This window comes from Poecilia reticulata, chromosome 4 (genome assembly GCF_904066995.2).
Source record: "Poecilia reticulata chromosome 4, P_reticulata-male-v2, whole genome shotgun sequence".
Classification (NCBI taxonomy): Eukaryota; Metazoa; Chordata; class Actinopteri; order Cyprinodontiformes; family Poeciliidae; genus Poecilia; species Poecilia reticulata.
Genome location: NC_088833.1, coordinates 8,597,979 through 8,616,585, shown reverse-complemented (window position 1 = coordinate 8,616,585; position 18,607 = coordinate 8,597,979). Strand labels below are relative to the sequence as shown.

The 18,607-nt window shown below is 39.5% G+C and overlaps 2 protein-coding genes across 2 annotated transcripts; both read right to left on the bottom strand.

Annotated features, from left to right (window-relative positions):
- Positions 1–6,897: 6,897 nt before the first annotated feature.
- LOC103463495 (interferon-induced protein 44-like) lies at positions 6,898–11,299 on the bottom strand. Its single transcript, XM_081606155.1, has 8 exons — positions 11,035–11,299; positions 9,990–10,511; positions 9,211–9,259; positions 8,652–8,847; positions 8,412–8,564; positions 8,156–8,327; positions 7,963–8,063; positions 6,898–7,882 (listed from the first exon to the last, which is right to left on the bottom strand). The coding sequence occupies exons 2-8, from the start codon at positions 10,468–10,470 to the stop codon at positions 7,688–7,690; spliced, it is 1,347 nt and encodes a 448-aa protein (XP_081462281.1). The 5' UTR covers positions 10,471–10,511; positions 11,035–11,299; the 3' UTR covers positions 6,898–7,687.
- Positions 11,300–11,451: 152 nt separating this feature from the next.
- LOC145551418 (interferon-induced protein 44-like) lies at positions 11,452–18,590 on the bottom strand. Its single transcript, XM_081606156.1, has 8 exons — positions 18,030–18,590; positions 16,986–17,507; positions 16,208–16,256; positions 15,649–15,844; positions 15,409–15,561; positions 15,158–15,329; positions 12,413–12,513; positions 11,452–12,339 (listed from the first exon to the last, which is right to left on the bottom strand). Exons 2-8 carry the CDS (start codon positions 17,464–17,466, stop codon positions 12,145–12,147), a joined length of 1,347 nt encoding a protein of 448 aa, XP_081462282.1. The 5' UTR covers positions 17,467–17,507; positions 18,030–18,590; the 3' UTR covers positions 11,452–12,144.
- Between the last annotated feature and the right edge of the window lie 17 nt (positions 18,591–18,607).

Sequence of the window (18,607 nt, the reverse complement as noted above, 5' to 3'; positions counted from 1 at the left end):
AAAGTTATATAACAAAGTTATATAATAACTTTGTTATAATTTAATAACATAACAATATTAAATCATAGTATAGTTATTATAATTTAATAACTATGTTATTAAATTACATAAAGTAAATTAAATATTACCCTACCCTAACCTTATTTAATATTATCATTAATATTGTTTTTTTAATAATAATAATAATAATAATAATAATAATAATAATAATAATAATAATAATAATAATAATATCCACACAAAAAAATCTGAATATCCAGTCTATTACAGTCTTATGTTTTTATGGCTTGACTTTTATTTTTGTGATTATTAATAAGTGATCAATGTGGTATATTAGCTATTGCAGCTATTAGCTAATTAAACACCTGCTGTACTGATGATCTGCCAGAGTTGGTTAAGTTAAGCCTTTTATTTTCTAACTGAATTTAAACAGAATTCCACACCACATCTACATCTTAAGGTTGTCAAAGTCAAGCTATCATAACTGAACTACTTCTCTCTCCCTCCATATTTTTTTCTTAATTACCTTTTTCCTGACCTGTTAATCTAGTGATAGTGTAGCAAAGCACTGCATCCCTTTGTCTTTTATCAGGCATACATTTAACATTTTGTGCGTTATATATATATATATATTGTTACGGCATCAGTGGGCCCTGCCCTCTTTTTCCTTGCAGGGTTCTGCAGTCAGGCCCTGCAGGTGTTGGGTGTTCCTCTGATTGGCGTCCTGCAGCTTTAAAGCTGCTAGGCGTACAGCAGAGAGGAGGCTTTTCCCTTCCCTCTCCTCAGATTCCCACTTTGTTTGGTTTGTATCTTTTGGTTGAGTTTTGTTAGGTTTTGCATTTGCTCATTTCTGGTTATTTATAGGTTTTGCTTTAATCTATTTTGGTTTCTTATTTCAGGCATTTCTTTTTTTCAGGGTTATTTCTTTCATATAACTTAATAAATTCTACTTTCATTTACACATTAAATCCTTGTGTGGTCTCCATTAATGTTGCCCCATCAAACGAGCCTGGTGGACGTAACATTGTGGGGGCTCGTCCCTTCATGGTTAACATTGTGGGAGCTAATTATGCTTGATTGGCCTCATTGGTGAGTTCAGGTTGCAGTTACATGCCCCTGACTTTGGTTTTCCTGTACTGCAGGTTATTTGGCTAGTTTAAGGAATTTTACCTTACTAGATTTTGGACATTTTTGATGTTTCATATGTTTGTTGCTGGAGGTCCATGAGGATTTTTGTTGGTAGGGGAGAGAGGATTGTGTTTTGAAAAAAGGTAAGTGCTGTCTGGTATTTATTTGTGGCAACTTCATTTTAGATGACCCTGTTTGTTGTTTTGGTTTGTTATTTTTGGGTTGGACTCTGGGCTGAGGGCACCGCCGTGGTTTGCTGCCTGAGAGGTCTTGGCCTGGAGGGATTTGCTGCCAGCGGTATCTTGGTGCTTAAAGTGACTTGGCTCTTGGAGGAAGGCCTGAAGACTAGGCTAAGGTTAGTCAGGGTTTTTGGCACTTAGTTAGTGGTAGGAAAATGGAGGTTTGCCATTTGTTTGTGCCAGTCATGCACTTCCTTGTGGTTGTTTAAACAATTTGGTATATTTTGACCTGTATTGTTTTTTTGAAAGTGGGGTTGTTGGGTTAGTTTGGTTTGAGGATGGACGTTGTGAGTTCTTTCTTGTCTTCTCCAACATTAGAACTCTTGGAAAAGCTTACAAAGGAGCAGATTCGTCAAGTAGCTGAACACTTTAAAGTTGATCTTGAAGATGTAAAAGAATTAAGGTTACCTCCGCTAAGAAGTTTTTTAAAAGACGAACTTATAAAACTGAATGTCTTTCCTGTTTCTCTTTCAGATGCTGATGTGACAGATGAAACTTCCCTCGGTTCAGTTTCTTTAACTGGTGCTCCAAATGAATTGTCGAGCTCAACAGTGTCTCAAGCTTCTCAATTAAAGTTTCAGTCGAATAAAACTGAGATGGAAATGCAGTTGGAGTTAGAAAAATTACGACTAGCACATGAGCTTGAGGAGAGAAAATTAGATTTACAGGAAAAGCGGCTAGCACAGGAACAAGAAGAGAAGAGGTTGGCACATGAGTTGGAGGTGAAGAAATTCTTTGGAAGCTGAGCGCCTGAAGTTGAGGTCTGAGGGCAGGTTAAGTGGTGGATCTGTTAATCTGTCTCAAGGTGGTGATGGGTTTTCTGGACATAACTTGGTTAACATGTTGAAGCTGTTGCCTAAGTTTAATGAACAAGATCCTGATGTGTTTTTCTCTTTGTTTGAGGACATGGCAGAGGACAATGACTGGAGTGATCTAGATTGCTCCAGGCTGCTGAAAAGTGTGCTTGTGGGTAAGGCCCAAGAAGCATACATTTCATTAACTTCAGCTGAAAGAAAGGTATACACATCTATTAAAAAAGCTGTGTTGAAAGCTTATGAACTGGTTCCTGAGCATTACAGGCAACAATTTAGGAGCTGCAGGAAAGCTGAAAAACAGTCAAACACAGATCTGGTCAGAGAACTAAACACCCAGTTTTCTCGTTGGTTATCAGCTGAAGGTGTGGATGATTTTGAATCACTTTGTGACTTGATGGTGTTGGAACAGTTCAAGAGCATTATTCCAGAACGGGTGGCTATATATATCAATGAACAAAAAGTAAAAACTGCTGCTAAAGCTGCTGTCTTAGCAGACGAGTATGTTCTGACCCATAAAGCTTTGAGGGATTCTAATTTGAAAGGTGACCACAGCCTTAAGGAATTTCATTATGACCGGTTTCCTGGTAAAAATAGATTGGATCATACACTGAGATCTAAAGCAGACTTGGTTTGTAACTATTGTCGCCAGAAGGGACACTGGAAAAATGAGTGTCCTCTGAATATCAAAACTAAATCAAATAGGGGCAAACGGGATCATCGAAAACCTGTGGCTTTAGCCAATGTTACACAGTTGCATTCAGTGGAGTCTACACCGCTACCTAAAGTTGAAAGTGTAAGACCAACTGTCTTAGCTGCACCTCTTGACTTTCAATCTTTTTCAGAGCTGACCGATACAGATCCCCAGAAATTTGTGAAGGATGTCGGACAAGATTACGCTCCTTTCATCACACATGGGTTTGTTACTCTGAATGGAAGTTCTAATAAAGTGGCTGTAAAGATTCTGCGTGACACCGGAGCATCTGAATCTTTCATCTTGGATTCTATTTTGCCATTTTCTTCATGTTCTGATACTGGTCGTAGTGTCTTAATTAGAGGTATTGGGATGGAAACTTTCTCTGTGCCTCTCCATAGGATCTATTTGCAGTCAGAACTGGTACAAGGAGAAGTGACGATAGGTGTTCGTCCTTCTTTGCCTGTGGAAGGGGTGTCTCTCATTTTAGGAAACAATCTGGCAGGTGGACGTGTGTGGCGAGATGTTGCACCTCCTCTAGTGGTCCGAGCGTCTCCATCTGTTTCCGTGTCAGACAAATGTGCTCAAGACTTCCCTGAGGCGTTTCCAGCTTGTGCAGTAACTCATGCCATCACTCGTGCTTTGGCTGATGAGGAGGTTGAGTCTGGTAAGCCTAGTTCTGTTGAGAAGACTGCTTGTTTGCCAACTCTTCCTGTTCCTTTGTCACTCAGTGAGTTGATTGCAGCCCAGCAGGAGGACACAACCTTAGCTGTCCTGTTTGACCAAGTCCAGACAGCTGAACAGGACACAAAAACGTCATGTGGGTATTTTCTACAAGCAGATCTGTTGGTACGTAAATGGTTACCCTACAGTGACAGGGATATTGTTGGTCCAATTTATCAAGTTGTTGTTCCAGTCAAGTTTTGAAAACTGCTCATGGAGAATTGTCTGGTCATTTTGGAGTCAATAAAACTTATAATAGAGTTTTACATCATTTTTATTGGCCGCGTCTGAAAAAAGATGTTGCTGCGTTTGTGAAAACTTGTCACACTTGTCAACTAACTGGAAAACCTAATCAGACGTTGAAACCAGCTCCACTTTTTCCAATACCTGCTGCTGATAAACCTTTTGAGCACTTGATCATTGACTGTGTTGGCCCACTGAGTCCTTCAAAGTCCGGATCCGTGTATTTACTGACAGTTATGTGTAAAAGCACTCGTTATCCTGCAGCATATGCTTTGAAAACCATTACAACAAAGTCGGTGGTCAAAGCTTTGTCTAACTTTATGTCAGTGTTTGGAATCCCAAAGACTATTCAGACTGACAGAGGTACCAATTTCACCTCATGCATGTTTGGGGAGATTTTGAAACAACTAGGTGTAGTCCATCAACAGAGCAGTGCCTATCATGCTCAAAGCCAGGGGGCACTAGAGCGTTTTCACCAAACCCTGAAGGCTTTGTTGAGGGCATACTGCACAGAGTTAAGTAGAGACTGGGAAGAAGGTCTGCCTTGGCTACTTCTGGCAGCTCGGGAAGTTGTACAAGAGAGCACAGGGTTCAGTCCAAATGAACTAGTGTTTGGACATCGTGTGCGTGGTCCTCTTGCTATTTTAAAAACCAACTTGGAGAGGTCTGAGCCACCATCAAACCTGTTTGACTACGTCAATGGTTTTCGTCGCAGACTTTTCTTGGCTGGCAAACTAGCTTCTGAGAATCTTAAAAAGGCTCAGAGGAAAATGAAGCGATGGTTTGACCAGAAAGCTGAAAATAGAGTGTTTCATCCAGGAGATAAGGTGCTTGCCTTACTTCCCATTCAGAGTTCACCTTTTCAAGCAAAGTTTTATGGTCCGTATTCTGTGTTGAGATGGGTGTCACCAAAGGACTATGTGGTTTCTACCCCAGACCGTAAACGACCAACTCAGCTTTGCCATGTGAACTTATTGAAGCCTTACTTTGGTTCTACTTTGGAAGAAAAAGATGTGAAGGCAGTTGCTGCTTCTGTGAAGGCAGACTCGAGCTGCAACACAGGTTTGGATGAGGATGTGCAGACTCCAGATGACAGTGTTCCAGCCCAGACTTAAAAACTCTGAGATGTTGTCTAACATACAAACAGTACTGAGTCATTTGTCTATAGAAAGAAGTGAGCAGTTGAAGCAGTCCATTATGGATTTTCAAGCCTTGTTCAGTGACATTCCAACATGTACCAATTTAATTGAGCATGACAGATGTGGGAGATGCGCAACCCATCCGTCAACATTTTTATCGTGTACCTCCTGAGAAAAGTAAGTTTTTGGAGTCAGAAATTCAGTATTTGCTGGACAATGGCCTGGCTAAACCATCTTGTTCTAGTTGGTCTTCGCCATGTTTGTTGGTTAAAAAACCTGACGGTACTTATAGATTCTGTACTGATTATAGGAAACTGAACAGCATTACAAAGCCTGACTCTTACCCGCTTCCTCGGATGGAAGATTGTGTCGATCAGGTTGGAACTGCAAAGTATGTGAGTAAATTTGATTTGCTCAAAGGTTATTATCAAGTACCCTTGTCTGCTCGAGCCCAAGAGGTGTCTTCCTTTATTGTACCATCAGGATTATACTCTTACACTGTAATGAGTTTTGGCCTTAGGAATGCACCTGCCACTTTCCAACGGTTGATGAACAAAGTAGTGGCTGGTTTGGAAGGTTGTGCTGTCTCCTTAGATGATGTAGTGGCAGTGCAGTGACACCTGGAATGAACACGTGCTGCGTATCCAGAAGTTGTTTCAGTGTCTTCAGGATGCTCGCCTAACTGTGAACTTGGCTAAATGCGAGTTTGCAAGAGCTACAGTGACTTATCTGGGAAAAGTTGTTGGGCAAGGACAAGTGAAACCAGTAAGGGCAAAAGTCCAAGCCATTGATGGTTTCCCACCTCCTTCCTCAAAAAAGGAGTTGATGAGATTTTTGGGGATGGTGGGTTACTATAGAAACTTTTGTGAGAACTTTTCTACTGTAGTGGCTCCATTAACAGACCTATTGAAGGCTAAAGTCAAGTTTAGGTGGTCCTCAGCTTGTCAGAAGGCATTTGAAAATGTCAAGTTTCTCTTGAGCACTGCACCAGTCTTGTCTGCTCCAAGATTAGACCGGCCATTCCAGGTACAGGTTGACGCAAGTCAAGTGGGTGCAGGAGCCATTTTGTTGCAGACTGACGAAGGGGGAGTTGACCATCCAGTGTGTTTCTTTTCTAGGAAGTTCAATCAACATCAACTTAATTATTCGACCATTGAGAAAGAGGCCTTGGCCCTTATTTGGGCCCTGCAGCACTTTGATGTGTATGTGGGTGGGGGTGCATTTCCTGTTGTGGTATATTCAGATCATAACCCTTTGACCTTTTTGCACTCTTTACAGAGCCCCAATCAGCGGTTGATGCGATGGGCCTCATTTCTACAGCCTTACAACCTTGAAATTCGGCACATTCGAGGCACTGAAAATGTGCTGGCTGATGCATTGTCTCGTGCCATTGATGGACCAGACTAGCAGGAAAAAATGTCTACAGAGGTCCTAGTGGGAACCTCTGTTTTAAGGGGGAAGGTGTTACGGCATCAGTGGGCCCTGCCCTCTTTTTCCTTGCAGGGTTCTGCAGTCAGGCCCTGCAGGTGTTGGGTGTTCCTCTGATTGGCGTCCTGCAGCTTTAAAGCTGCTAGGCGTACAGCAGAGAGGAGGCTTTTCCCTTCCCTCTCCTCAGATTCCCACTTTGTTTGGTTTGTATCTTTTGGTTGAGTTTTGTTAGGTTTTGCATTTGCTCATTTCTGGTTATTTATAGGTTTTGCTTTAATCTATTTTGGTTTCTTATTTCAGGCATTTCTTTTTTTCAGGGTTATTTCTTTCATATAACTTAATAAATTCTACTTTCATTTACACATTAAATCCTTGTGTGGTCTCCATTAATGTTGCCCCATCAAACGAGCCTGGTGGACGTAACAATATATATATAAACATTTTTCTATATTCAACAATTGTTGTAAATGACTTGTAGTCACAGAACTAGATAATTAGTCCAAGTTTGTCGTTTATTGAACGTTCAGAAATTACAGCGGCTGTGATGCACCAAGACAAAAGTAAAAAAAGATAAAACAACCCGAACAGGTGATCAACTCTAAACCAGTCGCACATTTGTACTCTCCGTCTCTGTCATTTAAGCACACCCGTTGCCATGGCAACCTCCTGCGCTCCACAAGCCGACCAGAGATTATGTTAAAAACAACATTCAGCCCGTTACGATATTAGGTTTTCAGGCTTGATATTTATTTTTGCGATCATTAATAAACCTCTCATGAACGCAGCGGTGGTTGATTAGTTCATTTTAAACTCCTGATCTGCTAGTTATTTTGGTCATGGAACCGAAACGCACAGAATTGCGCGACACCTTGGTGAAACAATTACTGAGATTATTATTTTTGTTGGGTCATTAATTTGAGCGCGTTTTGTTGATTTTTGTTGTTGTTGTTCTTAAAGTAACAAACGCTTTAAGCCAGCCAGAGGAGGACGTGCTGCTCTCAGCGTCCTGGCGGCGTTCAGTTTGTCACCTAAAGCCGAGATCGGCTCAATATTGGTCCATATATAAGGCGCACTGTCGGCTTTTGAGGAAATTGAAGGTTTTTAGGTGCCCCTTATAGTGCAGGAAATACGGTAGTTGTTTCAGCCAATCTGTATAAAGTAAATATATTCTGCTGCATTGAATATGTAAAACTCTACAGTTGTTCTAGATCAATGCATAAATACTGACACACCTGGACATGTGGATAAGCCTGAGCTGTCAGGTTTTGTGAATACAGATTCTTAATCGTTGCATTCGGTCCTGCTCAGTCGGTCGCTGAGGTCATCAAAGTAGTTGTCAGCAAACCGGAGCATCTGGATGACGGTGCTGAGCAGCAGGATGTCGCAGCTCAAGTCCAGCTCCAGCTCCCTGCTGTAGTTCATGACTGGAACAACGCAGGACAGGGGCACGCCCACCCTGACGCTGACCTCCTGCATCTGGACCACACAGCGGTTCAGAACAGTTTGACCAAGCTTAGCATGAACACTGAGACTAATTTAATTAAAAGAATCCTCACCAATTCCTTGATGTATCCACTTTTATAGATGTTTCTCAGATCTTCTTTCACCAAAGGACAAGCTTCATCTACCTTAGTGAGCAGAACCAGCTGAGGAATCCCTGCAAACATTTTCAACATGCTGTAAACAACCTGAGCTTAAACCTTTTTCAAATTTATCAGTAAAAATGATTCAGTGACAGGTTCTACTGACCCAGCAGGTTAACCTTTCTGCGGATAGCTTCCATCTTCTCCTCCAGCTTTGGGGGCATAATGGAGACCTTGTTGGCATCAATAACATAAGCCACACAGTGGATCTTGTCTTTGACAGCCGGAGACTTGCGATAGCCATGAGACTCGGCATGAAGAGGAGCAGCGGGGTTGAACTGTTGACGTAAACGAAGAATATGTTACATTTACTTCATGTAACACACAAGTTATGCTTCACAAACTGTTATCAAACATCCAACCTGGTAACAATCCGGCACATGACCCTTAAGGATGCTGCTGATGTCATCAACATCAAGCCCCGCCCCTTTGCTGTCCTCCAGGCCCATGGTGTCACACAGGATGATTGGCAGAGGTTTGCCTTCTCGTCCTGCTTTCACAGAGTAGGTCCGAAACTAGAAAACATTATAAAAATATACTATTGTAGAGATTTTTTTCCCCTGAGACACAGGAAACTATGTAGCTGAGAAGCAGAGTCAGACCTGAGTGGTGAGGCTGGTGGAAGAGCTTCCAGCGATGGCCTGGCTGGTGACATGGCCTCTGAACACAGAGTTGATGGAGTTGAAGAAGCTGGACTTTCCAGCACCAACCTGCCCGATGAGTAAAACCCGAGCCTGGGACACAGAACTGAGCGTGGGTTTGTAGGTTTTGATGCTCTCCATCAGCTCAGCCCTCTTCCTGCAGAGAAACATAAAGTTACTGATAAACTGCCAACAGTAAACCTGCTGAATAATCATTTTAAGCAAAATGATAAAAAACTTACACTTATATTGTCTGTTTGACCTCTAATCTTCTCTAACAAATTTAGAATTTTTTCACAGAGCATCTGGATTTAAAATGACATTATACAGATGTGGTCTTTGTTTACTTATTCACTGATTTCTGAAGTTGCACTGAAAACACATTATGGGTATCAGAGTAACTTGGGGTTTTAACATATGCATGCAAAACTTCAGATTTTTTTTTACAAATAAATTTTAATAATTTATGTTTGACAAAATGCTGAAAAAGTTTAAAGGGATTAAATACTTTTACACTTACTTAGATTCCCAGACGACTGTCCTCCATGGCTTCTCGAGTTCAGTGGATTCTGGGAAAGAGCAACTTAATTTAGTTTTAATTTTCTCAGTTTTTGCCTTGTAAACATTACTTGTCCAAAAGAGAGTGTAGATGTTACGTAAATTTACATTTTAAATTTTTAACATTTAACATTTTTAACATAGTTGAAATTAACCAAATACTTTTTGGTTAATTTATTGACTTGGATTCGTCACTGACGTCTAAACTAGATCAACAAAAACAACAAGAAGAAAAAGGTTTGGATGGTTTGTACAACCTCTGCTTATACATAGACTGAATATACAGCTCTGGAAACCACTTAAAATGATCAGTTTCTCTGATTTCACTTTTTATACGTTTATGTTTGAGTAAAATGAACATTGTTCTTTTAGTCTATAAACTACTGACATGTCTCCGAAAAATTTAGCATTTATTTGTAGAAAATGAGAAATGGTCAAAATAAAAAAAAAAGATGAAAAGCTTTCAGACCTCAAATAATTCAGAGAAAGCAAGTTTATATTCATTTAGAAACAATAACATTAATATTTAAACTAAGGAAGAGTTCAGAAATCAATGTTTTGTGGAATATCCAGGAGGTTTTCAATGGGGCTCAGTGCAGAGGGCTCTTCATTTTTTTCCCAGAGCTGTATGCACAGCATAAGGGAACTTCTGTTTTTAGATATTTGACAGTTAAATGTAATTATTTCACTAATAATTACATAATGTAATTATTTCACTAATAATTACATTTCAGGACTCACCCTCCACCTGGTAAACTTCGCATTCAGTCAGCTTCAGGTCATTTCCATGCATTTCTGCAGCATTGAAGTTGTAATAATTCCCTGGAGTGCTGTATGTCACTGGTTGGTTTCCGTGGATAAGAATAATTACATTTCCAAAATTAGGACCAGAGTTGCCTTCCATCAAGAGTGCATTTGGAGCATTAGTACAGGGGTATTTCTGGAGTTTTCCACCAGTAAAACTAAAAACAAAAGCCTGGTTATCATTGACGTATTGACCAGTCTGACTGAATGGTTGGCTGGCGTAGCCTCCAAACACATAACCAGAGGCATTATAGCCCACAGACACAGTGGGCGCCTGGTTGTCACATCTCTGGTGGAAGGCAGCACCAGTAAAGCCGTGGATGGAGGCCTTGTAGAGCAGCTTCAGTTTGACATTTCCCAGCTGAGAGCAGATGGTTCTCTGGTGATTCCTGGAGAGCAGTGGGTTCAGAGTGGCCATCTGAGCTGATCTCAACTTTTAGAATAAACTCAAGTTTGAATCTGCAACATAAACACACAAATTACATCGAAACAAAATTAATAAAATATGTTTCAGTATGTGTAGTGGATTTATATTTGAGTGCCATATTTGGAAGAGATTACCGACATTTTTTTTTTTTACTTTTTTACTGAGATACACCTGTTTTTTACTGAGATACACCTGTGTGTTCTTAAAATAATCACGTTACCTCCGAACCGCGGCTTACCGTCTTACTTTCTATCGTTTAATACCGCAGAGCGATAAGTTTTGTTTTCCTGGCTGCCTGACTGAAACACCACATATAAAAACAACAATAATTTAATAAACATATATTTGGGAGCTGGAGAATAAATCCCCAACAGACATTAGGACAAACAGATATTTGTATAAACATTACGTCTTAGTGTCTGTTCATGTTTGATACTGAAGCTTTGGATTGAATATAAGCGTAATTTAATAAATCCTACAGGAAGACAGTAAATGTGACAGTGGAGCACGGATACATTTATACATATTTAAGCTCGGTCGTAGTTTAACACTTACCTCCTTTAAATTCTGCAGATATCTGGTTAAAGACGGCAGGTCAACCAAAGGCTGAGTGTCTCGCTGTTTTCAGCAGAAATGAAACTTAAAAGCTCATACTTCCTGTAGTGCTCCCCTAGAGACCATAAAAGGAATGACCTAAACTCATTTCAGTACATGATGGGTTTACAGTAGGAAATTATTTGTTACTCTACATGACGTGAAAAAGTCTTTGGAAAATCTCCTTATAGTCTGTAACAACTGCACCAAGGGGTCATCACATTTAAATTTGTGGCTACAGTTCCGTAAAATAAAGTTTTGAAAGTAAAAACAGGAAGAACTGATCTGTGGGTGAATGAGGGACAGAGAGGTGATTAAGATTGGAGAGATATAAGGGTAAAACTTCAAATTTTGTTACTTCTGACAATTATATAGATGTGAACTGTAATAACCTGTAGTTTATTTTAGTCCAGCGATATATAACCAGTTAGGATCACTGTTAAACACTGAAAAGAATAAAACCCTCATACCAGGTTTTAAATTATCACAATTAAGAAACCAGCAGAATAAAGATGTAGAAATAAGTAAAACAAAACAAAACAAATAAAAAAGACTTTCCCTCCAAAAAAGTGAGCGACTTAAAGTTAAAATATTTTTGTACAGTTAAGATAATGAACAAAAAAGATACAGCAGAGGTAGCATCTGCAGAAAAAAGCAGGAAATAATCTTTTGTAATTGCAAAAATAACCAGAGTCTTGCAAATATAGCTTGATGAATATATTTTTAGTTCTAGTTTTAAGAAAACACACAGATTTAATTGTTGCTCCAATAATAGTGGAGACGATGGTTGGGTGTTTGTTTTGTTCCAAAGCATTATATGTCAAAGAGTTCTGGTCACAATGGGACTTCATAGGATTCACCAGTTTGGAGAGCATTTAAAAAACATTTCTCCCGGAAGCTGAGCTGCAGTAATGCTAACTGACATGGTGATGGTTAGAATTACATGTTTGGCTTTTTTACATTTTAATTTTAGCAAAGATATACGTATAGAGGGTAATCCATTTTATTCTTTCAAGAAGCTAAAAACCCCAATCATCATTCTAATGGAACCAGCAGTTGGCCAGCTGACCCTTATTCTTTGGTACGAAGGTTCCCAAGTTGGTCACTGATCTCATCAAAGTAGTTATCAGCAAACCGGAGCATCTGGATGACGGCGCTGAGCAGCAGGACGTCAGAGTTCAGGTCCAGATCCAGTTCCTCGACGTAGTTCCTCACTGGAACAATGCAGGACAGCGGCATGCCGAGCTTAGAGCTGACCTCCTGCATCTGGGTCACAAAGCACAAACTCTTCAACTCAGATTTTCACAACCTAAAAGAAATAATCTGTGAAAACACTCACAATCTCCTTAATGTAGGCACTCCTATAAATGTTTGTCAGATTCTCTTTCACTAAGGGACAAGCTTCATCCACCTTGGTGAGTACAACCAGCTGAGGAACTCCTGGAAACACAAGCAGATATTAAACAATTTAAAGATCAGTTTAAAGACCCATGTGTGCCCACGTCAAGTATTTGGCTGACCTACACATAATTTCCAAACCTAGTAGAACTGTGGTCTGAAAACAAACATTTTTGTAAAGCAACTTTAAGGATCTTTTCCTTCACACACACAGTTAAGTCGATATTTACATACACCTCATAAGAAAACGTCTGACATTAAATTAGACAAATCCTTCCATTTCTTGGGGGCACCAAAGGTATATCTATTTGCTAAATACCATAATAATTTGAGAGAATTGTTATTCCATCCTAGGGTCCCTTATATTTAATATCTACATGCCCCTGCTGGATCAGATTATGACAAGTAATAAGATTATTGGACCTCCTGTAGTTCATTAAGAACTGAACTTCAAGATACTGTAATTCTACAATATACTACATTACTTTCAGTTTCAGCAGGAAGAGGAGTTTTGCTGCATGAATGGGACATTATATTAACAAGAGCCTTCTTCTGCATATGTAATTTGTGAGGATGTCATTAAGGGGACAATGCATGGTCATCAATCCCCACTCATTATTCTTCACTGGTGAAGGAAGGCCCACTCCTTACCAAGAGCTCTGTAGTCAAACGGTTAAATGCGCATCCGTTGTCTGTATATCGTGTGAAGGAATAAGCCTTGACCTCGGCATACTCGTAATTCTACAGAAGGAAACTTTGAATGATAGACTCCTCAAGATTGCTGTAATTAAACTGATACAGTGGGGCAAAAATGTATTTAGTCAGCCACCAATTGTGCAAGTTCACCCACTTAAAAAGATGAGAGAGGCCTGTAATTTTCATCATAGATGTACCTCAACTATGAGAGACAAAAGGAGAAAAAAAAATCCAGAAAATCACATTTTCTGATTTTTAAAGAATTTATTGGCAATATATGGTGGAAAATAAGTATTTGGTCAGCTACAAACAAGCAAGATTTCAGGCTCTCACAGCCGTGTAACTTCTTCTGTAAGAGGCTCCTCTGTCCTCCACTTGTTACCTGTATTAATGGCACCTATTTGAACTCGTTATCAGTATAAAACACACCTGTCCACAACCTCAAACAGTCACACTCTAAACTCCACCATGGCCAAAACTAGAGAGCTGTCAAAGGACACCCAAAACAAAATTATAAACCTGCACCTAGCTGGGAATACTGAATCTGCAATAGGTAAACAGCTTGGTGTAAAGAAATCAACTGTGGGATCAATTATTAGAAAATGGAACATTTACAAGACCACTGATAATCTCCCTCGATCTGGGGCTCCACGCAAGATCACACCCCGTGGGGTCAAAATGATCACAAGAACAGTGAGCAAAAATCCAAGAACCACATGGGGGAACCTAGTGAATGACCTGCAGAGAGCTGGGACCAAAGTAACAAAGGCTACCATCAGTAACACACTACGCCGCCAGGGACTCAAACCTGCAGTGCCAGACGTGTCCCCCTGCTTAAGCCAGTACATGTCAAGGCCCGTCTCAAGTTTGCTAGAGAGCATTTGGATGATCCAGAAGATGACTGGGAGAATATCATATGGTCAGATGAAACCAAAGTATAACTTTTTGGTCAAAACTCTACTCGTCGTGTTTGGAGGAGAATGAATGCTGAGTTGCATTCAAAGAACACCATGCCTACTGTGAAGCATGGGGGTGGAACCATCATGCTTTAGGGCTGTTTTTCTGCCAAGGGACCAGGACGACTAATCCGTGTAAAGGAAAGAATGAATGGGGCCATGTATCGTCACATTTTGAGTGAAAACCTCCTTCCATCAACAAGGGCATTGAAGGTGAAACGTGGCTGGGTCTTTCAGCAGGACGATGATCCCAAACACACCACCCAGGTAACGAAGGAGTGGCTTCGTAAGAAGCATTTCAAGGTCCTGGAGTGGCCTAGCCAGTCTCCCGATGTCAACCCCATAGAAAATCTGTGGAGGGAGTTGAAAGTCCGTGTTGTCCAGCGACAGCCCCAGAACATCACAGCTCTAGAGAAGATCTGCATGGAGGAAGGGGCAAAAATACCACCAAAAGTGTGTGGGAACCTTGTGAAGACTTACAGAAAACGTTTGATCTCCGTCATTGCCAACAAAGGATATATAGCAAAGTATTGAGATGAACTTTTGTTATTGACCAAATACTTATTTTCCACCATATTTTGCAAATAAATTCTTTAAAAATCAGAAAATGTGATTTTCTGGATTTTTTTTCTCCTTTTGTCTCTCATAGTTGAGGTACATCTATGATGAAAATTACAGCCCTCTCTCATCTTTTTAAGGGGGAGAACTTGCACAATTGGTGGCTGACTAAATACTTTTTTGCCCCACTGTACTTACTGCCATTCTACCAAATACTGTGGAAATGTATGTTCACTTCTGATTTTGAAGAAAGTAATACACAATTATCACTGTCATTACTCTGTATTCGGCAAATAAAATAATAATTGGTAATCCTATCTCACCTAGAGCCTCAGTCTAGTTTCATTTAAAATACACTCCAATTTTTAAAAAGTTATCTTCTTATCCAGAATATGTCATCTGGTTTCATCTGTAAAAAAAAATGCATACATGCATACATAACCAATTTTAAAAATCCATTATTTTGTTCCACTGACCCAACAAGTTGGCCTTTTTGCGGATAGCTTCCAGCTTTTCTGCCAGATTTGCAGGCATGATGCAGACCTTGGTGGCATCAAGGATGAATGTCAAACAGTGGATCTTGTCTTTGAGGTCTGGAGACTTGCGATAGCCGTGAGACTCAGGATGAAGAGGAGCAGATGAGTTGAACTGTCGATATTCATAGAAAAGATAGCGTTTGTTTACATTAGCACTGCTCCTTTACTCAGTTTGGAATCGGGAGCCCAACCTGGTAACGATCTGACATATGACCCTTAAGGATGCTGCTGATGTCATCAACATCAAGCCCCGCCCCTTTGCTCTCCTCCAGGCCCATGGTGTCACACAGGATGATTGGCAGAGGTTTGCCTTCTCGTCCTGCTTTCACAGAGTAGGTCCGAAACTAGAAAACATTATAAAAATATACTATTGTAGAGATTTTTTTCCCCTGAGACACAGGAAACTATGTAGCTGAGAAGCAGAGTCAGACCTGAGTGGTGAGGCTGGTGGAAGAGCTTCCAGCGATGGCCTGGCTGGTGACATGGCCTCTGAACACAGAGTTGATGGAGTTGAAGAAGCTGGACTTCCCAGCACCAACCTGCCCGATGAGTAAAACCCGAGCCTGGGACACAGAACTGACTATGGGTTTGTAGGTTTTGATGCTCTCCATCAGCTCAGCCCTCTTCCTGCAGAGAAACATAAAGTTACTGATAAACTGCCAACAGTAAACCTGCTGAATAATCATTTTAAGCAAAATGATAAAAAACTTACACTTATATTGTCTGTTTGACCTCTAATCTTCTCTAACAAATTTAGAATTTTTTCACAGAGCATCTGGATTTAAAATGACATTATACAGATGTGGTCTTTGTTTACTTATTCACTGATTTCTGAAGTTGCACTGAAAACACATTATGGGTATCAGAGTAACTTGGGGTTTTAACATATGCATGCAAAACTTCAGATTTTTTTTTACAAATAAATTTTAATAATTTATGTTTGACAAAATGCTGAAAAAGTTTAAAGGGATTAAATACTTTTACACTTACTTAGATTCCCAGACGACTGTCCTCCATGGCTTCTCGAGTTCAGTGGATTCTGGGAAAGAGCAACTTAATTTAGTTTTAATTTTCTCAGTTTTTGCCTTGTAAACATTACTTGTCCAAAAGAGAGTGTAGATGTTACGTAAATTTACATTTTAAATTTTTAACATTTAACATTTTTAACATAGTTGAAATTAACCAAATACTTTTTGGTTAATTTATTGACTTGGATTCGTCACTGACGTCTAAACTAGATCAACAAAAACAACAAGAAGAAAAAGGTTTGGATGGTTTGTACAACCTCTGCTTATACATAGACTGAATATACAGCTCTGGAAACCACTTAAAATGATCAGTTTCTCTGATTTCACTTTTTATACGTTTATGTTTGAGTAAAATGAACATTGTTCTTTTAGTCTATAAACTACTGACATGTCTCCGAAAAATTTAGCATTTATTTGTAGAAAATGAGAAATGGTCAAAATAAAAAAAAAGATGAAAAGCTTTCAGACCTCAAATAATTCAGAGAAAGCAAGTTTATATTCATTTAGAAACAATAACATTAATATTTAAACTAAGGAAGAGTTCAGAAATCAATGTTTTGTGGAATATCCAGGAGGTTTTCAATGGGGCTCAGTGCAGAGGGCTCTTCATTTTTTTCCCAGAGCTGTATGCACAGCATAAGGGAACTTCTGTTTTTAGATATTTGACAGTTAAATGTAATTATTTCACTAATAATTACATAATGTAATTATTTCACTAATAATTACATTTCAGGACTCACCCTCCACCTGGTAAACTTCGCATTCAGTCAGCTTCAGGTCATTTCCATGCATTTCTGCAGCATTGAAGTTGTAATAATTCCCTGGAGTGCTGTATGTCACTGGTTGGTTTCCGTGGATAAGAATAATTACATTTCCAAAATTAGGACCAGAGTTGCCTTCCATCAAGAGTGCATTTGGAGCATTAGTACAGGGGTATTTCTGGAGTTTTCCACCAGTAAAACTAAAAACAAAAGCCTGGTTATCATTGACGTATTGACCAGTCTGACTGAATGGTTGGCTGGCGTAGCCTCCAAACACATAACCAGAGGCATTATAGCCCACAGACACAGTGGGCGCCTGGTTGTCACATCTCTGGTGGAAGGCAGCACCAGTAAAGCCGTGGATGGAGGCCTTGTAGAGCAGCTTCAGTTTGACATTTCCCAGCTGAGAGCAGATGGTTCTCTGGTGATTCCTGGAGAGCATTGTGTTCAGAGTGGCCATCTGAGCTGATCTCAACTTTTAGAGTAAACTCAAGTTTGAATCTGCAACATAAACACACAAATTACATCGAAACAAAATTAATAAAATATGTTTCAGTATGTGTAGTGGATTTATATTTGAGTGCCATATTTGGAAGAGATTACCGACATTTTTTTTTTTACTTTTTTACTGAGATACACCTGTTTTTTACTGAGATACACCTGTGTGTTCTTAAAATAATCACGTTACCTCCGAACCGCGGCTTACCGTCTTACTTTCTATCGTTTAATACCGCAGAGCGATAAGTTTTGTTTTCCTGGCTGCCTGACTGAAACACCACATATAAAAACAACAATAATTTAATAAACATATATTTGGGAGCTGGAGAATAAATCCCCAACAGACATTAGGACAAACAGATATTTGTATAAACATTACGTCTTAGTGTCTGTTCATGTTTGATACTGAAGCTTTGGATTGAATATAAGCGTAATTTAATAAATCCTACAGGAAGACAGTAAATGTGACAGTGGAGCACGGATACATTTATACATATTTAAGCTCGGTCGTAGTTTAACACTTACCTCCTTTAAATTCTGCAGATATCTGGTTAAAGACGGCAGGTCAACCAAAGGCTGAGTGTCTCGCTGTTTTCAGCAGAAATGAAACTTAAAAGCTCATACTTCCTGTAGTGCTCCCCTAGAGACCATAAAAGGAATGACCTAAACTCATTTCAGTACATGATGGGTTTACAGTAGGAAATTATTTGTTACTCTACATGACGTGAAAAAGTCTTTGGAAAATCTCCTTATAGTCTGTAACAACTGCACCAAGGGGTCATCACATTTGAATTTGTGGCTACAGTTTCGTAAAATAAAGTTTTGAAAGTAAAAACAGGAAGAACTGATCTGTGGGTGAATGAGGGACAGAGAGGCAATTAAGATTGGAGAGATATGAGGGTAAAACTTCAAATTTTGTTACTTCTGACAATTATATAGATGTGAACTGTAATAACCTGTAGTTTATTTTAGTCCAGCAATGTATAACCAGTTAGGATCACTGTTAAACACTGAAAAGAATAAAACCCTCATACCAGGTTTTAAATTATCACAATTAAGAAACCAGCAGAATAAAGATGTAGAAATAAGTAAAACAAAACAAA

Bases quoted from the DNA above. Each gene is read 5' to 3' on its own strand.
- LOC103463495 (XM_081606155.1), bottom strand. From the start codon at position 10,470: ATGGCCACTCTGAACCCACTGCTCTCCAGGAATCACCAGAGAACCATC. The intron at 8,328-8,411 runs GTTGGATGTTTG...TTACGTCAACAG, and splicing joins ATGTGCCGGATTGTTACCAG to TTCAACCCCGCTGCTCCTCT. The intron at 7,883-7,962 runs GTGAGGATTCTT...TGTGTGGTCCAG, and splicing joins GTGGATACATCAAGGAATTG to ATGCAGGAGGTCAGCGTCAG.
- LOC145551418 (XM_081606156.1), bottom strand. From the start codon at position 17,466: ATGGCCACTCTGAACACAATGCTCTCCAGGAATCACCAGAGAACCATC. The intron at 15,845-16,207 runs GTAAGTGTAAAA...GTTTCTCTGCAG, and splicing joins ACAGTCGTCTGGGAATCTAA to GAAGAGGGCTGAGCTGATGG. The intron at 12,514-15,157 runs GTCAGTGGAACA...TTGTGTTTCCAG, and splicing joins CAAAAAGGCCAACTTGTTGG to GAGTTCCTCAGCTGGTTGTA.